The following is a 19925-nucleotide window of genomic DNA, read 5'->3' as shown; positions in this document are numbered from 1 at the left end:
TGATTAAATAGTGAAGCAAGGAGCTTTAGCCCGACTCTGTTAAAAATTCGTTGTACTCGACAGTACAGACAGATATTTATCTAAAAAAAAATCATGTAGGTAGAATAAAGTCATATGGGTACCACTATTTTGCAAATACTTTACTGCGAAACTAATTACATGATTTAAGATCTAGTGTAAAAATTTTAGTAAACAATTAGACAAACATTTGGGCTATACTTCTGACCTAATATTTCTCCTTCATAAAATATTTTATAATATGCTATATAGTATTTACTCACATATAGGTCGCCATCGCATATAAGTCGCACCCATAATTTGAGGTCTTGAATTTGGTATTTAAGATTCCCCCCATTTAGGTCGCACCGGTAATTTAATGATGCGAACGGCTGGCGCGCCGTGCACGAAAGAGTTAACGGGTACTGTAAAACTCCGCTACTACAAGAGCTGATAATGGCGTGATAAATTGTTGTAACAACAAGTACTCGTAATAACCGAATATAGAAAATTGAAGTCAAGTTAGATTCCTGACTTCTTAAAATGTCTTAATTGTAGACTATAACTCGAAAACAGTGCTTTGTATTGAAAAAATGCACAGAATAAAAGTTGTAGTAAATTTAATTACGAATAAAAAAGGTCTGTTATGATTTTTTATATCTACAGCGGTTTTCGTTTTAAACGTGCGATTGGTCTGACGCGTGAGGAAGTTCCCAACACAGATAGATAGTGGCTGGGAAAACCATTGCTTCTCCCCTTCCCTTTTTCTACTTGTTTGCCATCCAGGTGCAACATCGCCCTTCATTTACCTTTTTTTTTTTGTGTTTACTGTGTGTGTACATTTTCAACAGTTTTTTTCCCCCCTTCTTCGAAGATGCCATTTAAATCTTTCGTTGTCTTTGTTGCCTTTAATTTTTTTTTGTGTGTTTAATTTCTTGTTATGAAAATTCGCTTGGTTAATTAACTATGTGTACATTGTAAATAAATTTGCCTATACCTATATAAACTTCTTTTTCGCATTTTAAAGCAAAATATGTATTGCAAAAAAAATTCCTCAAAAATTAAAAAAAAAAAAATTCTTCACATATAAATCGCACTTCATTTTTTCCCCATCAAATCTGGTAAAATTGCCGCGACCTATATGCGAGTAAATACGGTAGTTACTTTAACATTTTTTTATTTGCTCTTCTTATGAACTAAAGGTTAAATTATTTCTAGGCATATATATATATATATATATATATATATATATATATATATATATATATATTTAAGCAAACAGGTTCAACATTATTCACACTTTGCTTCCTCCACCATATACAGTGAACCAATTCCTTACCGACAATCACCACCACATACACTGAACCAATTCCTTACCTAAAGTCACCACCACATACACTGAACCAATTCTTTACCAACAGTCACCACTACATACAGTGAACCAGTATTCATCTTCAGTCACCACTATATACAGTGAACTATTCTACTTACTACTACCACCACCACCACCACAGCGAACCAACTGCCTACTGCCACCTCCACGTACAATGCCCCAATACCCTGCCCAAGCGATCTTACAATTCAGTTGCCGAAGAGGTGCTTGCATGCGGCCACTGAAGGATGTTCTTGGCAGTAACGAATCGCAGCCCGCACCTCCGACCTGGCATCACGTTTGCCAGGGCTGTTGCCAGAGGACAGGAACTGGTCGTCTCTGGATGCGCCGTTTGTCTGCGCATTGCTGCAGCTGTCGTCCCAGATGTTGGCGCACCGCTTGGGGTAGAAGTCCCCGGTCAGGGCACCCAGTTCAGGTGTTCTCTTGCCAGGGGTGTTGCCAGAGGACAGGAACTGGTCGTCCCTGGAGGCGCCGTTCGCCTGGCTGTTGGTGCAGCTGGTGTCCCACACGTTGGCGCAGCGCTTGGGGGAGAAGTCCCCGGTCAGGCCACCCAGTTCGGGTGTTCTCTTGCCAGGGGTGTTGCCAGAGGACAGGAACTGGTCGTCCCTGGAGGCGCCGTTCGCCTGGCTGTTGGTGCAGCTGGTGTCCCACACGTTGGCGCAGCGCTTGGGGGAGAAGTCCCCAGTCAGGCCACCCAGTTCAGGTGTTCTCTTGCCCGGGGTGTTGCCAGAGGACAGGAACTGGTCGTCCCTGGAGGCGCCGTTCGCCTGGCTGTTGGTGCAGCTGGTGTCCCACACGTTGGCGCAGCGCTTGGGGTAGAAGTCCCCAGTCAGGCCACCGAGTTCAGGTGTTCTCTTGCCCGGGGTGTTGCCAGAGGACAGGAACTGGTCGTCCCTGGAGGCGCCGTTCGCCTGGCTGTTGGTGCAGCTGGTGTCCCACACGTTGGCGCAGCGCTTGGGGGAGAAGTCCCCGGTCAGGGCAACCAGTTCAGGTGTTCTCTTCCCAGGGGTGTTGCCAGAGGACAGGAACTGGTCGTCCCTGGAGGCGCCGTTCGCCTGGCTGTTGGTGCAGCTGGTGTCCCACACGTTGGCGCAGCGCTTGGGGTAGAAGTCCCCAGTCAGGCCACCCAGTTCAGGTGTTCTCTTGCCCGGGGTGTTGCCAGAGGACAGGAACTGGTCGTCTCTGGATGCGCCGTTCGCCTTGCTGTTGGTGCAGCTGGTGTCCCACACGTTGGCGCAGCGCTTGGCACGGACCGCCGCCGCGCCTCCTGCCCCGCCACTTCACATGGAACATCCAAAGACAAAGAGCGAACTAGAACTGGGACGCATGTCCGAGGTTACCTCGACGGCCCGCCTGCGCCTCTTGCCCGGGGAGTTGACGGACTGCCAGTACTTCTCTTCGTCCATGGCCCTCACCATGTCTTTGTAGTCACAGCCGTGGGACAGTCCGGCGTTCATGAAACACGTCCTCTTCCTGCGGACAAGAAGACGACAAACATGGCGTTTTGTCATGCACCATTAAATGGTTGTTATAATTTATTGTAAAAACCCTAAACATTATTTAATACCTTGGGATGAAACAATTTTTAATGAGACAAACTATTAAAAGTTAAAACAGGGAAGGTGGAGGTTTCTAATAAAAAAAACTTCATACTACCTTACTATCAAATTTGTTTGAATTTTTTTTCAACCATATTATATTATTCTAAGCCTTGGTCCAAAGTAAATATTTATTCACTCACGTTTTAGTACGAGGGATAAAAAAATAGTGTTTGAAAGGTCAACAAATTCACTACTACCTTAGTAGGTAGGCATAATATGAAAAATCATTCTGCTATTCAGTGCTGGATGTACTGAGTTCAATCATTTTCACTGTATGGAATATGAGAAAATGTTTATCTATCATTTTGGAATATTGGTATATTGGAGAACATATAGGATGTTATATACATTAAGTTTTTAAAATGTTCCAGAAGTTTATAGAAGTTTCCATAATAAGTAGGTAACTACTTCGAAATCTACCTATGTTTGAAGGCTGTGTTAAAAGAGATTTTTTAAATTTTAATCTCAATTTTGAAATTAAATTATGCATCACAGCGCTGGATAGAATTTTGTAACTTGTGTCGTCCAACTTGTGGAACAAGCATGGCTGCGCTAGTGATGTTTTCTGTGATGAAATAACCCTCCAACTTTTGGAAGCGAACATTTGACAGTGTGACAGCTTTAAGGAAGCCGCTGTAAGTTCTGTCAAGCGAGTCGTGTCTGCCTAGCGTTGAATGTCCCCGCTTGAAGTGCTGGAAGACAGGGCGATTATTGTTCAAATTAATTTCACCTTATTCAAACAAAACAATTCTGTTTTATTTCAGTGGGTTATTATTATTTTCTGCTTCAAAATTAGTTATTTCTGAGCACTCTAGGCCTTCAAAATATTTTCCCATTTATTCTTGTATCAGGTCAGCTCATCACTAGCATTATGTTAAAAAATATTAATACATGAATATTCATACATGAATTAATAGGTTTCTTAAAATAATTGAAATTATTTATGCCTGATATTAGTTCTTATTTTTAAGCTACTATTTATATTGTAAGTTAAAAATTCACATGCCAATAAAATAAAGTAAAAAATTTTGTGATTATTTGTTTTGACCTTAATCTGTATGTAGTATGAATCATATTTAGGCGGCATCGCATCATAGTGAAACACATTTATAGTATTCATGTAATTGTATGAGTGTGTTTTTTTTTTTTTAATTTGTAATACTAACTTTTAGCAACATCAGTTGCGGATGCAGAGGGGCGGATAAAGGGGTTAAATGCCACCCTCCAATGTGAAATTATGAAAATAAATTCATAAAAAAATATTGAAGACAGTAATTTACTCTATGAGAAGCCACCATAGTCTACTGTAAGCACACATGTCAGTGTGTTCAAATTAAAATTTTATTCAATTTTTTTTTCAAATATCCTTTTTCTCATCCTCCATGGATAAAATTGCTGAATGCGCCACTGACGCGACCTCTGTACCAACATCGCCCGGGCCGCTACTGGCAGGAGGTGGGAAGCCTACAACTCACGTAGTTTCGGTTCCCTACCACGTTCGTGCAACTTCGGATTTCTCTCAAAAATTGAAATAAAAATAAAAATCGAAGGGTTAGGTTAGGTTAGGTCAGTCACAACATGCTTGTTTTCATTGGAAACTTCTGATTTAGCGGCTGAAGTGGCGTTAATACCAAAACGCAAAACTTCGGAAATCTTCGGAAATTCTTGCAGGGAACCGAAACTACGTTTGTTGTAGGCTTCCCGGGCAGGGCAGGAGGTACTCACTAGAGGTGTAAAAGTAAAGAAAAAAAGCGTACCCGTATGTATTCGTTACTATAACAATCAGTACTCGTTATTATCGTATCGTTACTCGTTACTTATGATACCGCATAACATGCAACGAATCGAGTCTTATTGCGTACGCGTACAGTATGACGTTGCGTAAATAATAATAAATAGAATATATACAATTCATATTTGATAATTAACAGTTTTTGTTAACCAAGAAACAATTAAATCTCATTAGAGCGGCTTTATTATATTATCTCTTTTAAGATGATAAAAAAAAAACGTGAAAGTTCGCGATAATAAAAAACAAAAACGTACATATTTCTAATTTGTAAAAAAATACTTTCTTACATTGTTTATGTTCCAATCTCAAACTTTGTCTACACACACAATACCTTTAGTAAACAGTAAAAACACTTGGACGACGAATTTCCAAATTATACTTTACTTAAAAAACAAACATCGTTCTTTGTAACGTAAATTCATGGAATATGTGCGCGCATACGTGAAACATACGAAAAATGCGAGTAACGAAATGCAGCCGTGTGTAACGTTTCGTTACTCGTATATAGACGGCGCACCCGTTACTCAGTAACCAGAGGTGCCCCCCCCCCCTCCCCGAAATTTTTTATGCCATTTTCTCAATGATTTACTCAATTATTTTAAAATATCATACTTTTTTAGTATTATATTTTATCACATTTTGCATTAATTAAAACTGATTTTCTAATAATAATTTTGGTCATATCAGGTAATATTTCCATCCTGAACCGACAGATGCCAAACTGCTTTTGTTGAGGAAAGTGCGGGGATTGCCAATTTGATTTACAAGATCCCTTTCAATTATCAAAGCACCAGAAACTTATTTTCACATTAGAAGCTATAATTATGTAAATAATATATACATTTGTCTCGTCTTTTAACCACCACCCCCCCCCCTCCTGAAATTTTAATGACGCAGTCTGCGTCATTACCCCCCTCTTGTGGGCACCCCTGCGAGTAACGAATACACACGGTTTGCTGCAGCTCTAGTACTCACTGCACTGCCGCCATGCCGGCGTCCATCTCCCGCAGCAGGTCCCCCAGCCTCTGCACGGCTCTCCTGCGCTGCTGCAGCTCCCTCGCGTGCCTGCTAGTCCCGCGGCACACACACACACACGCACACGCACTCACTGCACGGCGACGACTTCAACACGCTTCTGCCGTGAAGCAGTCGGGGTCCGCGCTGCTTTTGAACTTCGCGCGCCGCGGCGGGCGTTGGCGCTTCCTTCCTCCCTCCCTTTCCCCTCCTCGCTATTCAGTACATTGTCGGTCTCACCTTTGAATATATACACTGTATAGAAGTCGCGAGTGGATAGGATTCACTCTACGTTTTTCAGAAGCGTATGATGAGCAGCTTGGGAACTTCACCGCTGCAGTGCGCTGCCGTAACGCCCCGTATCGTCTTAGTTGTTATGTACACGTTAGAGCGCAGCGCTGTCGCCCGCTGTCATTCCCCGCACCCCCCCCCCCCCCTCCTTTTCATTCACTGCAGCTCAAGGTCGTTCAACAGGAGGGGGAAGGGGTGTTTGAAAAGTTCGACACTTGTCCGCTAGGGACCACCACAAGTCGATGCCCCTAGAGATGGTGGCGATTGCGGCGGTGAAGTAACCAACTACCTCAAAACCGTATTAGAAATTTTAACCTGGGCTGCCGACTTCTATACAGTATATATATTCAAAGGTCTCGGCCTCCCCTCATGGGGTTTGGCGCATGCGCGTTGCATCATGCCGATCATTTATAAGGCTTGGTTAGCCAATTTTTCGACCTTATTCTCATAGGTAGTCTGGGTAGAGCTCATCTGAGAGCTAGAACCGAATAGGTTGACGCAGGATGCAGCGAGTCAGTTATTTTCAAATACTTACGTATGTCAGGATGGCCATCACTCTTAATGAGGGCTTTTTTTAATATATATATATATATATATATATATATATATATATATATATATATATATATACCAAGGTGCAGGTCCTGACACACATGAATTAGGTAATATTACTATTTCTTCCAAAATTGTTTCATATATTTTTTTTTGTAGAATATGGTGAAGAAACGAGAAATCATTTTCTTAAAAGTAGTGCAAAGTATTAAAGCAAAATAAAAATAAAAAACTTTAAACGCAAGAGAAATTATCACAAATCATAGATATAAATATATTTTTTTTTAAATAGTATTGTGAGAATACTGTGGTTTCTGAACACTGTCTGCTGACTACTTATCATTAAAGACTGCGAACTCGTAACATAATACCTAATATTTACCATATTTATTTTTTGGAAGAGTCTTTGAGCGGGTGACTAGTTGGCCATGACTGACATATATTTCGACATTACGTATTCTATTTTACTTATTTCTTTATTTTATTAAATCCTCAATACTGTTATTACTTTTAAACATAAGTAGATTTTTATTTCAATTTTCTACTACGTGTCGCACACAGGGACATAACTAGAGGGGGGTAGATGGGGCTTGTGCCCCGGGCGCCGCATTTGAGGGTCGCTAATCCGGCAGAGTTATTGTTACTGTAGATCAGGGGCGGATCCAGCGTTTGATGTCACGGGGGACGAATGTAGGTTTCAAAAGTATTTAAAATGGGAGAGTCCGGGGGTCCATCCCACGGAAAAATTTTGGTTTTTTTGGCGCGGCGTACAGTTGGGAAAAGGGGGGGGGGGGGGGTCCACTCCAGTAAGGGGTCGTCCATTAATCACGTGATGTTTTTTTTAGCCAATTTTGAACCCCCTTCCCCCCTAGTGATTTGTGGTGAGGTTTAAGACTACTTCTCCCTCCCCCCCCCCCCCCCCCCCCCCGTCAATAAATCACGTGTATTTTTTTGGTACAAAATATTTTCAAAAATTTCAGAATATTATCTATAAATATAGGTATAATCTAATTTAATTCTGGAAAATTAAGCACAGCATGTATTAGGCACCAAAATCACAGTCTTTACTGGCGACTGGCAAGCCGAGCCGGGTGGTTCATGTTGCGGCGGGCGGGGATATTGTCGCCTGGCTACGGCGAGTCTAGGTCACGCGTCGCTTTTCGGTTTAGTAGAAATCGCGCGAAAAAATAAATACACGTGATATCTCTCTACACACCCCCCCCTCTCCCTCCTTGTGATATTTCATGATTTTTCCCGACCCCCCCCCCCCCCTTTTCGAGCCTCACGTGATTAATGGACGATCCCTAATGGGACAGCCCAGCTTGTCACCCGCCACCCCTTACAACATCCCAAGCCACGCCTTTCCCTTGAGCTCAGGACAGCTGAAAAGTTTATGGATAAAGGAAACATGCCCAGAATGAAGTTAATCTGTGTCAATGTGGCACACAGCTATCAATATTTCGGTTTTATGTAAGACATTGCGCGGGTCTTTATGTATTCATCATCGATTTTGCTTCCCTGGGTGAAGGGGGGGGGGGGGGCGATCGCCCCTATCGCCCCCCCCCCCTTCTTGTATCCGCGCCTGCTATAGATATTTAGGTACTCGAATACCGTAGTTTTAGAACAAAAAAAAATAATGATGAGCAGATAATCGAATTACTTGTATATCATCAAATATTTAAATTCTGGTATTTTACGCGCACTATCCAACTTGCAATGCATTAACAATGAAATGACAGCAAATAAATCTATTTATTTACCACCTAAGTGACTGCAGCCGAGGGTTCAAAGCATCCAAGTTGGCAAGGGGAAATACCCGACTTCAGTTCTGTTTCTTTCACTTAGATTGCTGTACAGGTGCTCAGTGTTGCCAGATATACACTATCGGCTGTTAAAATTATAAGTATTATTTAGTTTACCATCGTAAATTATAATAAGTTTTAATATATTTTTGATCATAGTATTCTTGTTTTTTTTAAAAGACCATATAATTTAGTCGTTCTCACAAAAAAAATGCTAAACAGCAATTATTATGTCACAGGAGAAACTATTTGTAAGTCATTCACTATTAATAACAAGGCATTCCATGAAAGAATGTATCCAATGCTGGAAGGAGTCAAAATTCTTAAAATTAAATTATGTAAACAAATGTAAACAAAATCAGCTAAAATCAAGATGGTATCTTTCAACTAGGTATATCTCCTTACAAATAAAAAAAAATCGAAATTATCAAATGATGCTCTTGATGAAATACACCAGGAAAATATATTTACACAATTTTCATCCCAAATGTCACCTTACAAAACACAATATTTTACGATACATTAAACACATTTCCACTACATTACAAAGCTGCGTCTGAGACTTTGGCGCTCTATGGCGTGCATCTGACAACAGAGCAAACCGAGACAAGCACAGTGCTAACAGCAGAACTCGTGCATTGTAAAGAGAAAGTAGGTGCCCATATAAATGCACGGGAAGCCTTCTTTTCACAGACGAGAGAGCCAAACTCCCGATCGTGCATCTTCGGTTCTTTTTTGTTCATTGTAACTCATGATAACTAATGGTCAATTAGGTTAGGTTAGCTACATTATAAATACTTTAAAACATTGTGGACGGTTGATTTGGTTAGGATAGCTACATTAAAGATACTGTGAAATCATGTAAACGGTTTCCTAGCCCTGGATAGCTAATATTAAAAAAGTTATTTGCTTAGCAACCATAAAATGATTTTACAGTATTTTTAATGTAGCTATACTTACCTAATATAACCAACCATCCACAATGTTTTAAAGTATTTATAATGTAGCTAACCTGTACTAATCGACCGCAAAATTTAATGCCACACCGGTTTATACAATGAGATAGAATGGAAAAAAAAAGCGATCATGAACTTCGGGTGTGGCTCTCTCGTGTGTGAAATGAAGGCTTCCCCACACAAATGCACACTGTAATCCAAGGATGAGATGCGCCATAGACACTCACGCGGCCAGGAGGTCGTCGTCAGCCTCTGCAGGAGCTGCCATGGTCGCCGCCAGGAGCGCTGTCGCCAGGAACAGCAGTGACATCTGCACGGCGCCTACGGAACCGCTCGCCTGCATCGTCTGCTTACAAAATATAAAAATAATTGTGAATAAAGCTATGGTCACACAGGGCGCTATGATCACTATGTTCGCAAAGTTCACTACAGTATCAAAATAAAGCCAGCTGCATCTTGCCGAAACTGAGACCTAGATTTTTGAAGTAGTTTTGGGCCCATTTGCTAGATAGTAGCTTTCACAATATATTCGTCTCATAGCTACATTGGCGAATTTGATAGTAGTCATGAGCTCACCCAACAGATTGCGTCACGTGTCGCGTGAAACATGGTTTTAGTTTCCATTGCAAAAGTCGCACTTCTATATCTCCCTCCTTGCTCTGAGGCTACATCTCAGGTATCACTGGCCACAAAAAGTTGCATTCGCTATGGTCGATATGTTGGCATGTCGCCAGGTGTTTGGTTCTCTACCATTTTTCTAAAACGTCTCTGACTTCGCTCATGCGTGGACAACCAAAAACTTATCATTTCGCGTGGAATAGTGCTGTACTTCTGCTTTCGCTTTTTATTAAGTTTAATTTCTCTCAGTATTGTGCTTTAAGTAGTCAAGTCGACGGAAAAGTTAATTAAAAGATTACGAAAATATCCATGTTTATGGAATAAAACGACGGAAGAATATAGAAGGCAGGATGTGCAGGACAATTCCAGGGATTTGATTCCAAGGGAATGCTATCAAACTGATTTGTATTTATCCTGAAATAATCAATAAATATGGTTTCGTCCTCAGAAGCAATTGCTTCATAAAATTTGAAATTCTTCAAATTATTTTGTTTTTATATTACATTCATGAACCCATTTATTTTTACGTTTACGTGCTGTGAGAGCCAGCAGAATATTATCATCGTCGGAATCATCACTCGAATCGCACGGCATGCGTCTCTCCGACTTCACGAACTAGACTATCCTGTCTGCTGTCTGGCCACCTGGCACAGCGAACATAGCGAACATCGCGAACATAGCGAATATTTCTGTGAGGCTTGGGCTGTACAAGTTGTTCGATGTGTGGTACTACCCGTTGACGTAAGGCACGCCACGCATGCCTGGCCGGATTACAAGAGTCATCGCTACCCTCTCCCCCCTTCATTCCCCGTGCTCGTCTTTCCTCAGCGCTGTTATCTATCGCTGGGCGGCCTTTTTGGGAATTCCGCTGGTCGCCGCGCGGAGTGGCGCGAATTAACGCCGCCCTTCTGGACTGTTCGGGCGTCGGGTCGGCGCGGGATGAAGGGACTCATCCCAGCTGCTATCGTCAGTTCTAGAAGGGCGCCACAGACTACTTAAGCAGCGACGCCGGCCTCCGCGACTTACTTTTTGGCGACGGAGTTTCGAGACGGCGAGTGCCGCGCGTGCTGCGAGAGTTCAGTGACGGAATTTGGCGACGGAGTTCCGCGGTGAAGTCGACGACGGAGTGCGTCGAAAGTTATGCGAGGAGTGAGGCCCAGTGAGGAGTGCGGACTGCGGAACTCGACAGACACCGAGAGACTTTGAGGACAAACATTTTTTAAGTTCGAGTAATCGGTGATTGTGCATTTTTAAGTAGGATTATTTATTAGTGATGTAAATATTAGTAATAAATAAAACTGTATTAAACCTAATTGCGCTATCCCTTATGATCCCAGTTCTCCCCACGAATGTAAATCGTAAATATATATTATATTTATAATAACTTGGTCTTAGGACCGTTCTAAAAAGCCAGTACAAGCAATGTGAAGTAATTACAAAAAAAAAGGTAAGTGTGGTGCATATTTTGTTGTTATTTTCCTATTATTTTTCGTTCGCATGGTATTTTAGTTTTTTTTTTATTTCCATAGGTTGTGTTTGTGTTCGTGAAAAATAAATGAATGTTAAATTGCTTCTTAACCGTTGACATTGTCAGGTGTAGAAATTTTTCATGTTACCTTATTTTATTTTATCAAGTATCGTTTGTTCTTGTGTGCGTGCACGCTCACGCAGCGAGTTATGATTACTCAGATTCCCGGCGTCGTGATTCATTTCACGAACGGATCCAAGGAACGAATCAGACTGGCCGCGTGGCCGGTTCTCGTCTCGTTCCTTTTTCTGACTCGTGTTCAGCTTTTCAAGGAATCGACTCTCGAAGAACCGATTCTTTACATCGCGAACGAATCACACGATTTCGTTCGCTCAAAGATTCGTTCGTTTCGGAACTCCCCTGCACTGCGAGGTCAAGCGAGCCCGGGCAACAGGCGAGCTGTGCGGGTAACATACCCTCAGGAGAAGCGCTTCGCGGCTTCCTCGACCGTGTGCTCTGTTGCCAGATATATCCAAAGCCCAAAGAGCACAAACGTTTTCGACGCAACTTTAGAATGTGATGAAAAACTTTTGAAATATAACAAAATAAATTTAATTTTTAAAAGAAAAATTTGGATTTAGAACTTTGTAAATACATTTCCTTCTTGTATTTCATCAAGAACGTCGTCTATGATATTCAATTATTTGCCAAGGAAACGTAACTGAAAGACATAATCTCTGTTTCAACCATTTTTTCAACAATAATATTATTTAATATTAATTTTTTTTCTCTCATCGTCATAGTATATGATGAATGGAATACATTTTTATTAATAGTGAGCGCCTACTAAAAATTGTTTTTCCTGTGAAATAATAGTTGGTACGTAGATTTGATAATATTTTCTCTTTCGGAATAATAATGCAATAATGCTATTAAAAGGCACTATTATAATTACCGTTAGTATACGAAATAAGAATTTTTCTATTAACAAGCCGAGTAGTATCAATCTGGAAACAGCGCGCGCCATTTGCTATGTACTGCATTCCAAGCATGAGACAATATAGATATAATGCGAAAGGTACCTGTGAATCAGCTGTTTAAACGTCAGTGCGCTCGTTATTGAAGTTTTAGTTTTCAAATTTAACATTTCAGGAAACCAAGAGAATTTAAAAATGCCGTTACTGAGTTAATATGTTACACATCACTGGTGAGTACCGAAATACTCGCTCACATGTTTTATTATTAAATTAATGATGCTCTTCCTTTTGACGTGACAACGTCTAATAAATCGACGAACGCCGGCTCAACGCACGAAAAAATATCCCGTAACGCACATTGTCCCGTTACGCTCATTGTACGCTTGCGCCGCATCTATCTCTCTTCCACTCGATTGGAAGAACCATCGATTTGACTTTTTCGACGCACATTAAACTTGAAATACTCCCATTCGTTTCCTACTTGTCATATCATCGTCCTATCCTTAACAGAATAACACAGATTGGAAGAAGTTAAATAGCAAACATGTATAAAAGTTATAGTTAAAATAATCTCTTCGTTAAAGTAATAAACATATTTGAATGAACGAGTGCAAATAAAAGTAAATTTATCAATTAAATTGTAGATTTCATTTCACTCCTTCTTTGTATCCATACAAAATAGTGATAATTCAATAAAAATGATTCAATTTTATTCATAAAAGTATGCAATCATTTCATCAATGTTTTGTTATGACGTTGTCACGTTAAACTGTCGTCCGTAAACCAACTTTACAGACAACCAATTTTTTTTTTTTAATATAGCACTATGGATCTTCCACCTCCACGAAAGAGGTTTAGTTCTGACATTATTTCCTTTTCCGTTTCGGGCTCGTTACGTCCTTCCCGCGCATATGGTGGGTCGCTCATTAAACTGTTATCGGCGGGAGACGCGCCGAGATATGGGACCCCGGAGGAACGGAAGTGTTTGCGCTGCAAGATGAATGGCTTTTAGCGCCAGCAGCGACAAGCCGGTAGCCAGCGGCCTTGGGAACTCCTGCTCCCGTCTGGACGGTCCTTCGAACAGCTGCGACGGGTAGGATTTTAACAATCCGTCGATGCGATTATAAAAATAAAGTTCTCACATTTTCCATCCCAAAATAATTTTTTTTTAGAAGGGAAAGTTATTAAGAGGGGTTTCCCAATTCTGTTTAGTATGAAGATCGCAGTGCCAAAGCCCAATAGCTAGAGACAGGAAAAATTCGCGGATTCATTTCGCGATAGGCTAGAATCAAAATACGTTTGCCTTTTTACTGCATCAGTGATTGGGCCACAGTTTATCTGAATGACACTCGGCCGATGATAAACTTTCAACAAAAGAAGTATCGAATCACTAGCGTCCCAATTAACAGGCGACACGAGTCAGTAGTCGATGAGCAGATGTAATTTTCCCAACTGCATAGAGGATCATGGAGTATATCCTACAGGTCATTGAAATCGCGAATTTTTCCGGTCTCTACCAATAGCATGAGGAGCAGATGTAGAGCACAAACCATACTGGTTACTTTATTGTCTTGTAAATTTATGTTGTTTGAGTGCTATTCATGTAATCGTAAGTGATCACTAGAGACCCTGAAATGTGTCTGGTGTCAGGATAGAGTTCAAGGCCTCGTGTTTGCTCTACTAAAGTTTTCTTTTCCATAGGCTGATTTGATTTCTTAGTGGGCACTTTTTTGTTCTTGTTATTCGGTACTACCTAATTTGTAGAGACCTGAAAAATTCGTGGATTCAGTTCACGAATTTACCTTTGAATTGTTTCTGTGATTGGCTCACTGTTTATCTGAAGGACTTTGAGCCAGTGAAACACCTTTAAATAAAAAAAAGTATCTAATCGCAAGAACCCCGATTGACTGGTCTCGCGAGTCATTAACCAATCAGAAGGTGGCATCTGCCTGCTTATGTAGGGGATTGTGGAGTCTATCCTAGAGGTCATTGAAAAGCGCAAATTTTTCCAGTCTCTACTGGTTCGCTTACTTTTCCCATAGCTAGAGACCGGAAAAATTCGCGGATTCATTTCGTGATAGTCTAGAATCCAAAAACGTTTGCCTTTTTACTGCATCAGTGATTGGGCCACAGTTTATCTGAATGACACTCGGCCAATGAAAAACCTTTAACAAAAGAAGTATCCAATCACTAGCGTCCCAGTTAACAGGGTACACGAGTCAGTAGCCAATGAGCAAATGAAATTTTCTCGCGTGCATAGAGGATCATGGAGTCTATCCTACAGGTCATTGAAATCGCGAATTTTTCCGATCTCTAACAACAATACATTTGCTCAACTGGCTTGGTAGCACACCGGTAAAACTCGCGCTTAGTAGGCTCGAAGGACGTGGTTCAAAATACCTCAAATTTTATTAAATAACAGATTACAAATTATGCTTTAAGTAATTATAAATTAATACATTTTATATTTTTATATTTTTGCTATTATAAATACAAAGCTCAGAGTATTGGATTTATTGTTTTATACTAAGTAGGCCTATATTCTTTATTTTTACTTAAAATACAAAAAATATTACGTGTGTAAAAATTGTAGTTTTTAACTGTTTAGTGAATTTTAACAGGATTATTTGAAAGAATTAGACGTTAAATTTAGTGTCCGCGTTTCGTATTATAAGTGGATTTGTTACATGAGTACACTTGGATTTGCTCGTTACCGAAGTTACTGGCGAGTACTGAAACAATCGCTCACGTGATTTTTTTCATACCCTACATCAACTGCCAGAAGTAAGGACGTGTAAATAAAAAATAAAACTGCAGTAAACTCGTGGGATAACATCATGTCAGTGTTAAGAAGACTGCAGGTCGCCGCTCTACATTCTGGCTCTGGGGTAGAGCGTCTGCCTTGTGACTTGTAGGACCCGGGTTCGCGGCTCGGCTCCTCCAAGGCGGATTGTCTCAGGCAGACGGTGGCATTTGTCTGATAGGAACACAATCCCTCGCAACAAGTCAGGCCACCAAAGAGACGGTGGGTGGAAACAAAAGACCTTCTAGGGTGGCTTCCGAATGGGGAGCGCGTTTCTTTACCACGGCTCCCCTTGCTGAGTACATCCGGTTTTTTTTCCTCCGGAGTCGTAGAGTTTTGCAAAAATATATATTTTTTGGATTTGTATAAGATGATGGTAGTATCCAATAGTTAAAGTTATTTGTAAACTGATATCTGAATAGTCTTTCAGCATGCACTACGCACATAAGAAGCACGATAAGACCCAATAAAGTCCAATGAATTAATGTACGATTATCATTTCCATGGTTTAAAAAAGTATATACTTGAGTGAAAAAAAAGTAAAATATAAAATTACGCGCCAACTTACATACGAAAATTACTCTTAAAACCCATTTCATGTATAAATCAACCATATCTATTTGTTGTCCAAAGTAGTATTACCAACTGGTTTCCAAAGGAATTTTTTTGTGAATAATAGTCATATAAATGGTGAATTCTTTTTATTATTATCGAGCTGGTAGAAATTGCAGTAATTTTTCAACAAAGAATGCACAAGAAATAAACGACCAGTACTTCGTAATTTCAAATAACCTGATCTTCGTAGAAACTACGATGTATTCCGAATTCCGAGACGTGTGTTCCGTTGTAAACCGGGTAAACATGCCCATCGTTGTTAGACAGTCTGTGCTGTAATGATTGTTTTGACTATTTCATCGCAAGGGATGTTCTCGGATGTTTTTAATTACATACGAATGTATGACAAACTACTTAATTTTCTATCCACTTTTTCACTCGTAAATTTACGTTAATTATATGTCCGTGCATTTTTTAATTACATGTAATTTTTTTTGCATTTAATATGATTTTTCATGTCTTATTATTTCCATGGTTAAATATAACATACAAAAATATATAATGCGATGTTTCTTTATGCAGAAGTACGCGAGAAAAACATAGATTTTTTTTTTACTTGTATACCTGCATATTTCACTCCCAGTTCGGACAGCCCCTTGTGATGTTACTTCTGTGTAGAAGTACATTTACGAGATGTGGTTAAAAATACGGTGAATGCATCTTTATAGCAGCTACTGCTAATGCTACATCTATTTGCAGCCCGATAGCCTGATCCGTTGAGACAGTCAGTGTCAAGTTAGAACACGTGACTGGTCAGTCGGTCTCCAGAGACAGTGTCTGTCGCGCATCTTGGAGAGACTTCCGGACATTTCGCGGATTCGTCTAGGCCTCAGAGTCACACGTGTGCTCAAAAACCATGTTTTATTTTCCTATTGGTTGAATTGGCTTCCCCCGCAAACGACCAGTCCAACTCCTAGTCCGAACTGACAGTTTGGACTGAACTCAAGTCTCCACACACACACACACACACACACACACACACACACACACACACACAGTCTTGGTATTGAATGTATCGTTTCATCGTAGAAGATGGAAGAAACTTTCCATGCTGCAGTTGAATTTGCACTTCTAGTTAGATAAAAAAAAAGAAGAAAAAAACACCAAAATGTATAAACACATAGGTCTGCCACAACACTCATCTGATGGACTGATTGTTTGGAATTACTGTTTGGACTGGAGAGACGTTGTTCCCACACGCGGGAGATCATAACTGAGGGCTCTAGAGCCGACATCAGTTCGTCAGTCAATCAGTTCCGACTGATCAGTCCACGTGCTTGCTCACACACGGCAGTTCCGACTGACAGGTCCGAACCGTCAATCAATTCGGACTGATCGTGTGTGGGCTTTAGCGAGAACATTATTTTATTATTGTTGATTGGAACTACTTGATTCACTTACTACTTCTCTCCGATAGCTGAGCATCTTTGGCTCATGGCCGTAGAGGGGCGTGTCCAAATAACTGCGGTCCAATCATGAACAGAGTTCGAGAGTGTGACTGTTTGCGTTCTAACTTACGACCCAATGAACGCCCGAAATGTCCGTATTTCGAGAAACGCGTTAACATTAATTTTTGTCTGCGAAACGGAGACCAGGAAAATAGATCGTGCTAAAAGGCAAAAGTTTTGGCACCATTTCCGACATCGAGAGTACCACAATGGAGCAGCTGAAGGCCCTTCCAAAATGCTTCCAATCATGGAATCAGCTTTGGGATGAGTGCGTATCGCTACCAATTTGGAATTTTGAAGGAAATTAGTTATAATTCGATGTAAGCTTATTAATTTTTTTCGTGAAAATTTTATTCGTCGTACTTTCTGGCAGGGGCTTAACCAGGGGGGGGGGGGGTTAGGGGTTCTAACCCCCCCCCCCCCCCCAGCCAATATTTTTTTTTCTTATCTGAAAGCATGTTAGCTAAAAGCCTGGGTGACTTACTGCTATCACCGGCCACTGCACTGGAGGGGAAGAGTAAGCGAGCCCTACCGATTCTCCTTCCCTTCCCCTACCCCTGTCGCGAGCAGAAGCTATAAGGTTGTGACGCTGTGACGGGTCCCACGTTTTCAAACATCTTACACCTATTGTATTTAACCAGCGCGGTAATTATAAGCAGGTGGTGACTGGGTAACTCTTCAAGCTAAAGCTAGTTGTTTCCAGGAATAGGCCAGTTCTGCCGAAACCCAACCATTTTTATTATTTTTTTTTTTTGTACTGTCGAGCTTTGAGCATGATTTATGATTTTGAGTGGACGTGGACAAGGCACTTGGATTGATTAAAATATCTTTAATTAATTTCTTACTTCATCACTCAAACAATTTTTTTTATTAAAAAATTAATAATATTTTTACCATTACAATATTTAAAGTTAAGCACCGAAAACTGCTCAAACAGCACTATTTTACACCTTAAAATCCAAATTTTTCCAGGGGGACCCCCTGCTTTAATTGGGGGAGGGGATGCTTCTTAACCGCCCCCCCCCCCCCCCAATACACAAATCCTGGCTACGCTACTGCTTTCTGGTGACACCTCGTCAGCCTCAGGACTTACCGTCGAAGTGCGGTGACGTGTTCAGACACGGGGACCACGCCAGGGTGTACGTGGTCGGAAGTCGAGACTCCAGGGCGTCTTATACCACCCGGACACGGGGCACAGAGGCCAATCAGAGCCCGCGAGGCGCGCTGACGTCAGCAGGTAGCGGGCATGGCATGTGTGCCCCCCCCCCCCCCCATCACCCCTTCACGGCACACAAACACTTCCTGTCCGACAAACAGAGGAATCGGCGCGCAAACAGGCGCCCGGTTTTAATCAAGCGGCGCTGAAGAGGCGCCCCCCCCCCCCCCAATGGCGTCCCTGCCCTGGCGTCCGCAATAAGCACGTGACCTCACGACGCTCGCAATCTCCTTCGCTAATTAAACCGGGCCCGCTCACCTCGAGTGTTTGTTCAACGTATTATATATTTCCGATTCCAAAAAAGTTTATTATATACTAGCGATGCCTTTTTTCAGTTTTTTTTTGACGTGACAACGTCTAATAAATCGATGAACGCCGGCTGCAAGCACGAAAAAAAGTGTCCCGTAACGCACATTGTCCCGTTACGCTCATTGTACGCTTGCGCCGCATCTATCTCTCTTCCACTCGATTGGAACAACCATCGATTTGACTTTTTCGAGACACATTAAACTTGAAACACTCCCATTCGTTTCCTACTTTTCCTATCATCGTCCCATCTGTAACAGAATAACACAGATTGGAAGAAGTTAAATAGCAAACATGCATAAAAGTTATAGTTAAAGTAATCTCTTCGTTAAAGCAATAAACGTATTTGAATTAATGAGTGCAAATAAAAGTAAATTTATCAATTAAATTGTAGATTTCATTTCACTCATTGTTTGTATCCATACAAAATAGTGATAATTCAATAAAAATGATTCAATTTTATTCATAAAAGTATGCAATCATTTCATCAATGTTTTGTCATGACGTTGTCACGATAAACTATCGTCCGTAAACCGACTTTACAGACAACCAATTTTATTTTAGCAATTTGTTTGAAGTAGATACACATATACACAAAGCATCTTTCAATATATGCCCTTCTATAAATCTCATTTTTCTCTTTATATAGGTATACTTAAAATTGATTTTTTTTCCCCTGGTGTTTACACGTCCTAAAAATAACCCTGACTGATATCGTAACAGGAAGCCAAATCAGGTGGCATTAACGGGAAACGGCCTTCTGATAACGTTTGTGTCTTGAAAGCTTTACGTAATTATAATTTTGCAGGAACATTGAAAGATAACGGTGACTTGGATCTTCGCAAGAGAGCAAATGTGACGGACGTTGCTGAGAACAAATGTTTTTGAAGCAATACTTCTTTAAAGCTGGCAGGATAAGTCGTGGTCATGGAGACGCAACTGAATTAGGCGGAATATGGCCACTAAAAAAATCTGTGCGTTTGAGAAATGCCAACATAAAAGATTAATTTGTAAATATAAAGTAAACAAAGACATTTCTTAAACTTAATAAATTAAATACAAGTATTGACTATGAT

The 19925-nt window shown here is 40.8% G+C and overlaps 1 protein-coding gene across 1 annotated transcript; it reads right to left on the bottom strand.

The window, feature by feature from the left end:
* Positions 1-1576: 1576 nt before the first annotated feature.
* Positions 1577-18473, bottom strand: LOC134538917 (uncharacterized). The gene is made up of 3 exons (XM_063380529.1): positions 18421-18473; positions 9626-9744; positions 1577-2668 (listed from the first exon to the last, which is right to left on the bottom strand). Exons 2-3 carry the CDS (start codon positions 9739-9741, stop codon positions 1579-1581), a joined length of 1206 nt encoding a protein of 401 aa, XP_063236599.1. The 5' UTR covers positions 9742-9744; positions 18421-18473; the 3' UTR covers positions 1577-1578.
* Between the last annotated feature and the right edge of the window lie 1452 nt (positions 18474-19925).

The sequence above is a fragment of the Bacillus rossius genome, chromosome 14 (genome assembly GCF_032445375.1).
Source record: "Bacillus rossius redtenbacheri isolate Brsri chromosome 14, Brsri_v3, whole genome shotgun sequence".
Classification (NCBI taxonomy): domain Eukaryota; kingdom Metazoa; phylum Arthropoda; class Insecta; order Phasmatodea; family Bacillidae; genus Bacillus; species Bacillus rossius.
The sequence above is the reverse complement of the archived record's forward strand: the minus strand, read 5'-3'. Positions and strand labels throughout refer to the sequence as shown.